At 32.9% G+C, this 10,117-nt stretch overlaps 1 protein-coding gene across 6 annotated transcripts in view; it reads right to left on the bottom strand.

Moving 5' to 3' along the window:
- Positions 1-530: 530 nt before the first annotated feature.
- Positions 531-10,117, bottom strand: part of PAWR (pro-apoptotic WT1 regulator) — a 109,120-nt gene continuing 99,533 nt past the window's right edge. For 3 of the 6 annotated variants that reach the window (XM_060165203.1, XM_060165205.1, XM_060165204.1), the window contains exons 7-8: positions 9,440-9,522; positions 532-1,454 (exon numbers count right to left, since the gene is read on the bottom strand). In XM_060165203.1, the coding sequence (XP_060021186.1) occupies positions 1,424-1,454; positions 9,440-9,522 (114 nt within the window). In that variant the 3' untranslated portion in view covers positions 532-1,423. Of the gene's footprint in view, positions 1,455-1,926; positions 3,111-4,608; positions 9,523-10,117 lie in introns of those variants that run through there. The other 3 variants (XR_009543350.1, XM_060165206.1, XM_060165207.1) reach the window with 3 other exon arrangements.

Below are 10,117 nucleotides of genomic sequence, written 5' to 3'. Positions count from 1 at the left end.
CTTATCTTCCTTATATTTTAGAGAAACCAAGTAATTGATGAAGAGCTTGTCTTTAAAGAATTCGAACTACTAATGTAAACAGAATGATAGAACTTGAAAATTATCACTGCAATACCTAATGATATAATAGATCTGGGCAATAATTATCAATATTTGCTAAAACCATTACATAAAAGGTTGATGTCGAATTTTTAAATAGAGCAATCAAACTAATAACATCTGAATTTACTGACCTATCTTAACATCATTAAAAGTGAGACAACCAGACATTATGCACCTTCTGATGTGATTCAACAGAAATACACAACACTTATAAATTACTGCCCAAAAGGTATACATATATTGAATCTAGTAAAGTCTCTTCATCTAATTAACAATTTATAGAAAATAGGGGGGATAGAGGGACAAGTTAAACAGCATCTTAAAGATAGAATCAGCCAAATCCAGAATGTGGGAAATTCTACAGCACAAATGATCTAATTTCTTCAATTTGAAAAAAGGCATAAAAATTGGGGGTGTGTGTAATTTATAGGTTAAAAAAGGCTTAAGAGACATAGTAACCAAATGCAATGAATGACTCTCATTTGGATCTTTATTTGAATAAACAGTAAAAGGACATTTTTTGAGGTGTCGGGAAATTTGAACACGAAGTATTACAGGATGCGGCAGCCATGAAAATGGGCTTCTCCATGCTCCTACTGTGGGGTGGGTAATTAACTGACAGCTGCTGTGATTTGAATCTGCCATGGTGTGCAGCTAAGGCCCTGCTTCCTACTGGCTACTCCCTGCCAACAAAGGAGCATAGCAGGAATACAAAGGCAAGCCCATTCCTGCAAGATGTGGGACTACTCTGATGAATGGGCATCTTTGGCATGAGGACTTTTACAGACTTGCTAAAACTTTCTTCAAGCTGCACTGTGGATTAAGACTTCCTGCTCAACCATCCTCCTTCCCTCTCTTCTTCACAGCAGTCAGGTCTATGCTGAGGTTTCCCAACCTGCCCTAGCTCCTGCCCCATTTTTCCTCACATGTGCTTTCCCCCAGCAGATCTCTTGCAGGCCTGCCAGAACCCCAACTAAACAGATGATATCAAGAAATTAGCATTAAATGAGTTGGGGATGCTAATATTGTGATTATTTTTTGAGCCTTATCTATTAGAGACACATACTCAGGTATTTACAGGTAAAACGATAGGATGACTGAAATTTAACTGTAAAAATACCTCAGCAAAAAATGAGAAAATGGGGGACAAATTAAGATTGGAAAAATATGGGTAATTTATCTTCTTTTGTGTATATCTGAAAACATCCATAGTAAGATGTGAGAAATACCTGACCAATAATCCTCAAAACTGTCGAGGTCATCAAAAACAAGGGAAGTCTAAGAAACTCACAGCTAAGAAGGGTGTAAAGAGATACGACAACTAAGCATCATGCGGTATCGTAGAGTGGATCCTGGAACAGAGAAAGGACATTTGGGAAAAAGTGAGGCTACATGAACCAAGTATGAACTTCAGTAAATAATAATGTACCAATATTGATCCACTAATTATCACAAATGCACCACATTAACGTAAGACATTAATAACAGGGGAAACTGGGTGTGGGGTATTCGAGTACTCTCTGTACCATCTTCATAATAATTCTGTAATAGAAACTTGCTCCAAAGTTTTTAAAAAGTAAAAAAAAAACAAACAGTAGATTATTTAACTATCTCATCATGTAAGAAAATAATGATCCCAAATTAAACTTTAATGTTTTTCTTTACTCACTGGGATGCAATTTTGTGGCTTTATCCTCACCAGTCAATTAGCTAGAAAATGCTATTGAATTTCTGAGAGCACAGAGAGTAAACTGAAAATTCAGTCTCCCCATGGACCACCCCACAGTGTCTATACATACAAAAAAATGAAAACAAAACTATAACTCTGATGAAACATACATTTATTTGTTCCCATCAAGGTTTAAAATTTGACAAAAATGCATTTCTGTTACCAAAAACCTTCAGGCAATAACAGAGATCGACCTTAACACAGAAGAACAAAGATTTCATTCCACAGACTCTTGGACTTAAGAATTCATTTGAGTTCCAGAGATAATACTAAACTAATGGGGTCATGTCAAGCTGCCAGTATCCATGCTGAGGCTTTTCCTGATACAATCTTTTGCAATGTAAGCAACAATGAAAATATCATTTTTTTTACAAGTTCATGTTATATTACTTATATAATGTCCAAAGACAAAAGGAGGACCAAGATCTTTGCTTAAAAATAGAAGTGCATAATGCAAATTTGCAAGCTTTGACCTGCATCAGAATCATTTGAAGGGCTTGTTAAAACACAGATTGTTGGGCCTCGCCTCATTCTGTTGTTGGGTGGGGCCCACGAATTTGTATTTCTAACAGGTTTCTAAGTGAAGCCAATGATACTAGTGGGGGGACCACACTTTGAGAACCACTGGGAAAATATTTAATAGGACAATAATTATGGCATGAAAGTGAGTATGTCATAGCAAAAGGCACAAAGTATTGCTTTGTGACCTTGGGCAAATTAACCTCCCAATCTGTACCTTGCATAGGTTTTAAGGAATCAAATAAAAACAATATTTAAAGCACTTAACACAATACCTGGCATATGTGGTTACTGAATTATTAATTATTGAATGTTTTTACACTATACGAAATTAAGGTTAAAGTTATGTTCATACTGTTAACTGAGTCACTATGCTTAACTGAACTTAAGATATACTGATCTCAAAAGAGTTACAAGAAACAAGAGGTACTTTTAGTCTTCTTATGATCATTAATTACCATTCTGAAGTGTACATTTATTCATCCAATTACAATGTTACTGATTAACTGATTTACTTTAAATAATAAAGAATACAGTTAATATGAAAATTACTGGCATAACTTTACTTTAGATTAGTGATGTTGTTTACTATCCTGAATTATCCATTCATGAAACTTTCAATCGGCTACAGAAGGCTAATAATTTTCCTACTTTTCTTAACACTGTATCAAATGAATGCATTCTTACCAAAACTGATTTGCAGGTTCTTCAAATGGAATTTCCTATGCCTTTGACTGATAGCTTTGTTTATACTTTTGCACTACAAAAATAATAAAAGGAGTCAGATACCTTTCTATTATTTTTCCTAAAACTTTGCTTCCATAAAGCTAAAATGTCCACTGATGACATCATCCACCTTTGTTTAACCACAGTAAATAGTTTACATTTCAAAGGAATGCAAACATTTCCCTGGATAAAAGCCTGTAATGTAATATAGACTGTAAATTTCATGTCCCGTAGTATATCTAAGCAGGTATAGCTGCTGATCATATATGGACTAAGACAATAATTTATCCTGAATAATTTTTCATACTTCAACATGAAAAAACATACCTAGCAGTCAAAACCCTTATTTCGTTTTTCTTTCACATGTATAAAGTCAAAGTCCAATCTACCTTTCCTAACTAGCTCATATTAATTTTTTTTCATACTGCTCAACTATCTGACACCAAGTAGCATTCTCCTTTATTAAAAGCATCTTTATTCAGTCAGAGCAGTTTTTTTAAAGTGAGAATTGAATTGTGCATTTGGTCCAGAATTAAGAGAGAAGTGTTTTGCTTTCTTTTTAACCTTACATGGTTAGACATTAAAAAAAAAAAAAAAAAGGTTTGTAAAGGGTATTATAACCAGCCCTACCTCTTTAACATGAAGGTCTAATATTACATAATTCTTTCCAAGAAGCTGACCGAGAGTAAAATGTAACCAACCTCTTGTAGAGGTGAAAAGAGAAAACTAGAGGCATGAGATTAAAAAATCATATGGGTAGTTTATAGCTACTCATAGAATTGTGTGCACGCACAGAGTGAATCTAGAAGGAAAAACAAAAAATAGGGATTTGATGAAGTCTAAGATAAAGAGATCCAGTTCCAGTTGAGACTAGGAGACCTTGCAAATTTTTTCAATAAACTTGCAAATGGAGTACATTCTTACATAATGACTTGAGACTTTATCTAAACAGTCTGACTGAAAGATGCTTGTTCACTTGTTAGACATGTATGACATTACTGAGAAGATTTAGAGTTCTAGAAGTAAAGAAGACTGATTAGCCTGTGCAGGTGTATGAAGAATGACACATTAGGCAAGAGGTTATGTAAACCATTTACTAAAAAAACACAGACTGCATTTTTACATTCCCAGACCTCTACCTATCTTTTCTAAGTATGAGGGACCTGAAATTCTTTGACCACCATCAGATTTAGTGGATGACAGAGCAAATTTTGGATTAAGAAATTATTTGTGCAGTTTCAAAACACAAAAACAATTAAAATTTTTAGTCAGGTTGAACATGTACACTTCCTCATTCAAAAAGCCCCACCACGAATGTATTCAGATCTTATCAATACCATATTTTTGTTTTGTAAAATACAATTCCTTCTACAATAATATACTAATAAAGATTTTAAAGTACTGCATACTGTTTCAGTAAGAGGCACATAATGAGAATATTAACATTGTCCTTTAACTTCGAAAATAAAACTCATGGTCAGGGTTTCACCGATAGTACAGGAAGGAAAAAAATAATTAACCAGTGTTAAAAATTAAACAAAAATTTACTTTTTATTGAGTATTTATTACTTTACATGCAAAGCATATTAAAAGTGAATCTATATCACGTTGACTACCCCAGTGAAAACCTACGCAATGGGAATTATGAAAGCTGTCTACACAATACTAATGTGATCAATAAATGATCCACATGTTTCTCTATAAATTTGCATTACCTGAATTAGCTGATTTTTCAACAAAACAGTAATTTTAGCTTTCATATGGTCTTTACTGGTAACAGCAGACATCTGATACTTAAATTTAGCAGAAAAGCATAATAATAAAAACCCTGAATAGCACAGTCAAAACTTTCAAGAAACAAGTTCACCAAAAAAAGGTAATATACATCTATTAGGTATCCAGAGGGGGAAACAAAACAAAACAAAACAGGCATGTAATAAATGTCCATCAAGTGATCATCACTAACATTCTATTATTACCAAAGTGACTGCCAATATGTGAACTGTTTATTAGACTTAAATACCTAAAACAAACCAGTAATCAATAATGTATACAGAAAAACTAACTTAAAATTACATTTGAATACCATTAACAGTTTGGTGTATCTGACATAAACTGAATTCTTTTTACTTCACCACTGCTACAAATGCCTTTAAAATGTTCTTTTCATAATACATAATTATCTTACAGAAACATGGTAAGATACTTCCCAAAATGCATCAGGTCTTTCATCCACCACTCAGTAAATGCTGCAGCAAATTAAACAGTACCTATTAACCAGACCTAAAATACAATGGCTGGATAATAAATACAAAAAGAATACTTTTGAATGAACTATTCAGATTAGACTGGCTAATGCTACTTAAGATATAGCACTCTTAAGATAGCACTGACACACACTATACAGATTGTACAATGCTAGATAGAAGGGCTGGTCCATGTGCATTTTTTGGAAACTTCTGTAATATCTAGAATTGTATACCCAGTTGACTAATAAATACTTGCTGAAAGAATAAGTATGAAAATTTAACATAACCCCCTCAACCATATTTTTCTCACATATAATTATTTTGGCGGGGTAGGATGGGGATATGACTTTAATATGCTGTGAGATTCTAGCTAAGTAAACTAAAAAAACAACGTGGGCTCAGGTTTTCTTGGACTATGATTCAAGTCTACACTGAGAATGAAACGACCAACTTCTATACATCAATGAGAAAACGTAACAGGATGGGGGGAAGTACCTTTGTTGATGGACCTGATGAGCAAAATGTTTGTCTTATTAGTACTATGTTTTCAGTTTATTGAAACAACAAAAGTGTCACTAGTTCTCAGATAAGTCGTACAAGTTACAATCCTGATCAATGGGATGTCCTTTATTTATGAGAGCATAGTTCCAATGCAAAAGAAGTCAAGTTTACTGTTACATATTAGGAATGGTTTAGATATAATAAGAGAACATTTACCACTGACTTTAACATGTTATTTTAAAGTTCTGATTCCTGAATGTTAGTTCCTTCTCACTTAATATATTCTCCCCAGTGATAAGCTGGTGTTTGGTTTTTCGTATTATAAGATGAAAATATATGCCTGAATCTTATAACAGGTTATTAACAACATTATGAATAGTTATTAAATAAGTGCCAACATTGCATGAACTTACTAGGTACTGAGTCAAGATCAAAGAACTACAAAAAAGATGAAAGATAACTATCACTATACATATGAATACTGTGTAGGACATCAGATTAATCATCAAACCCAAGGTCCTTCCTATTTTGTCTTTTGGTGTTGAACATACGGACGTGCTACTACATTGACTTGCATTATTTTCCACAAAGTATTAGTGGACTCAAAAACTTGCATTTTAATTTCTAATTATAAAAATCCAGAGTAATCCAGAAAACAGAAACCACATGTAACTGAGGTAGGTTTTTTACCTTAAGAATACATTGCTTTCTACTGCAACTAGAAAGTTATTTTTAAAAACACATTGTTTCAGATATCTGCTCCTGATACTTAACCTTCTGTTATAAACTACTTGAGCAAGTATTACAATGTTAATCTACTATATTTAATAAATTCCCTTAGAAATACACACCCTAAAGCCTTCCTCTTCCTCTCTAAAGGTAATTATAGTGCAATAAAATTAGTAACAATTCTAGAAAGATGAAACAGATATTACTACAGTAATTCCCAAGTTTATGCATGTCAGAAATCAAGGAGGAGAGTCACATTCATTTTAAAGATGATAAACTTACTGTTTTGAAAATAATATCATAAACACATTAGAACTTTGGATATGCTTTATTATGCCACAAATTCCCAAGAGATATAAGAAATATTATTTCTGAACGGGACTAATAATTTCACAAATACTAGCACTTTATTGACAATAGCCAAGTTTTTGAAGGTCATGCACATGTATTTAAGTAACCTTTTTAAAATCTCGTGCTTTTTATAAAATTTAAAGGGAAACTGTAGCAGATCCTACTTTATTTTTCAATATTCAGTGTAAAAATCTATATGTGATATAAATATACATTTTAAGGACAGGAGGGAGGACTGCAAATGAACTGCTTTGCCTAAGTTGCCAGGCTCCTGCATAGGTACCGTTATGTAAAAGATCATTGTTGGAAATGCTCCTGATAAACTGAAATAAAGGAAAAACTTTAAAACAGCTTGGTCTTTAAAAGCATTAATACCTGGCATAATTTTAAAGGGGGAAATGAAATATTCCTTTACTTCCAAATGGATTAAACAGAAAAGTCAAAATACTTCTCTTATTGAAAAACGAGTACACAAATACATTTTAAGGCTGGATACTAACACCATTTTCACAACATCCAAAGTATGGATGGGAAACTAGGCAACACCGATATTTCTGCCATACGTAAACAAAGGGAGATGAGGACTTCACCCCCAAAGATGGTGACTGAGCCTGGCATACCACTTTGACATGTGGGCAGCAGATCACTGTTCCCATGCTGGGACTATTCTCCAAAAAGGATGCCCTTATGCAGTAATTCTACAACTTTATCAAGTTTGGTAATCTAACATTGAACTTTTTGCTAAATATATATATGGACATATGTGAAGTTCTCCAGTGACCAAGTTAATTATTAAATAAACTAAATGGTGAAAAAATGCTAATAGCTAAAATTATGTTAATTTCAGGGTTTTCAATGGAAGATATAGGAGGAAAGAGGCAAGGGTAGCTGTTTCCAAATCTAAGTTATGAACAGAATCATTAGATGTTGAGCTTTAAAAATTCTATCCAGGGTCTCAACCTAAACCTATCTAGAAGCTATAACCCAAGAATTCTTTTTAAGCAACCCAAATGATTCTGATGATTAGTCAAGGTTGAAACTTCTGAATTGGGGGCATGGGGGAGGGGAGAGGGCACGATCTAGATTATTGCAGAGTTTTAGTATTCAACATTGATATTTATCATTTACTCTGCATTTTTTCCCAACTGTCTCACCTTCCCTATTTTTCTAACAGTGAATAATGAAGTGGCTTAGCACGTAAAAGGAAAAGAGTCAGTAGGGTACCCAAAATGGGTTTTTACTATGTTCAAGCCATTTACATACATTAATTGGATAAAAGGGTACCAGTAGACTGTTTGAGATTCAACTTCAGACAGATATTTCTTAATGTATTTTAAAGAAGGTTTCCTTACTCAACATGAGAATGTAATAATATAAAATAATTCTAAACATTATTGTTACTTAATAAAAGAGAAAATTTGTATAATTCTTCAAAATAATTGTTTTTATAAATCCAATGTTAGGAAGAAAATCCCTTAAATTTGAGGTAGGGGAATAATTCTCTCATATGGGAACAACTGTGTCACAGTGTTATCCTCCAAGTTAGAAATTAAGCAAAGTATTTCAGTATTATTTCTGTTTACATACTGTTTTGTTACAGTAAGTACAAATGTTTTAAATGTGGATAAATATTTTGGTTTTGATTTTAATGCATATGATAATTAAAAATATGGATTTTTTTTCCTTCTACACTGAAATTGTATACACTCTCTAAGCTTGATGAATAAACAACTTTTAAAATACCCCATGTTCACTTATAAACCTTGGAATAATAATAAAAAAAAAAAGTAGTACCTACATAAGAAATTTTACATTAAAATTACAATTGTATGTTTTTCTGAAGTCAAAGTGATTTTAAATTTATTTCAATATTTGAATACAAAATAGTACATTTTAATTTACTATAGCATAATTCAAGTATTCTCTTAAATTTTATATTTAGCCAACTAGTATATGATATTAACTGACTTTTTATAATAGCTTTCCTTTTTTAAAGATGACTGTTATACAAAAGAGTGTGACTCTATGTTCCTCTAAATTGCTTAGAATAAGTTGAGAGAACAAATGACAGTAGATAAAGACCTTTAGGAGTAAATCATCAACATATAAAAGGTTGCACACATCAGTAATAAGGCATTTGCAGGTAACTCCCTAAAAAGTATTTGAATTCATGTAAACAAAGACTATGTATATTCTTTTAGGGAGAAAATGCACTACCATAGATGAAATATATTCAGATGGTTGTGACTTTAAACCATATGTTATTTGAATACCACACAACACCGAAAGAGGCATAACCTACCAGTTTAATAACTAAAAGATGTTACTTATTTGTGAACTAAAAGGTTGATACTTTTTGAAACTGATAATGAAAAAGAAATATTTTGAAAATAAACATCCACTGTTTTCTAGAAATAAATATACATACTTAGTTAGTTTAATGTATTACAGCATAGGAATACTGTCCTAGCGCCCAAAACATTCAATCAGTAGTTTTAAAATATTTTTCCACACTGAGCCTTGAATCTTCTACCTTGTTAGCTGCCCAACAACTTTCAAAAGAGTTTTATTCTCCTGCTTTAGTTGTTCATTTTCATCTTCTATGTCATCTAGGTCCTTAAGGAAACAAAAAGGAAAATAATACGTAAGTTTTTAAAACACTTAAAAGTATTCTGAAGGTGATAAAAAAAATTTCAAAAATATACATTCAAAGATAATTCATACAAGCAATTAGTCTGCAAACGAGGGCTAGTTCTGAAAACAACTTTGGAAGGAATATGCCCCACCTAAATGCAGCATCCACTACTTAGACTCCTCACTGGTATCATGATAATGCAGGCCAGCTCCTGCCAGATCTTTCAGTTTTTAAAGAGAAGCCAGAAATCAGAATTCTTTATTGTGAATCTTCCAATTTTTAATCACTATAAATAATTTAAGTTTTTAGTTAAAAACAAATCCCTCCTTCCCCAAACTAAGAGCTAAATACATATGCAGTCAATGTGAGGTTTGGGGCCTTGGATTGCAACCCTGTGTCAAATTAGGCATCAAAAAGATCCAGGTACAAGTTCTAGATGTACCCCTACCACCTTGGTGATCTTTGACAAGTATGCATGTTGCAGGGGGAGAATTTGGGGAGGTGATAGAACTGAGGTATACAGAAAAGGAGGTCTGGGGCTTACAGAGTTGATCTGGTTCAATTTATGTTAGGCTT

This window comes from Lagenorhynchus albirostris, chromosome 11, assembly GCF_949774975.1.
Source record: "Lagenorhynchus albirostris chromosome 11, mLagAlb1.1, whole genome shotgun sequence".
NCBI lineage: Eukaryota > Metazoa > Chordata > Mammalia > Artiodactyla > Delphinidae > Lagenorhynchus > Lagenorhynchus albirostris.
Note: the sequence above shows the minus strand (reverse complement) of the source record. Positions and strands in the feature narration are given on the sequence as shown.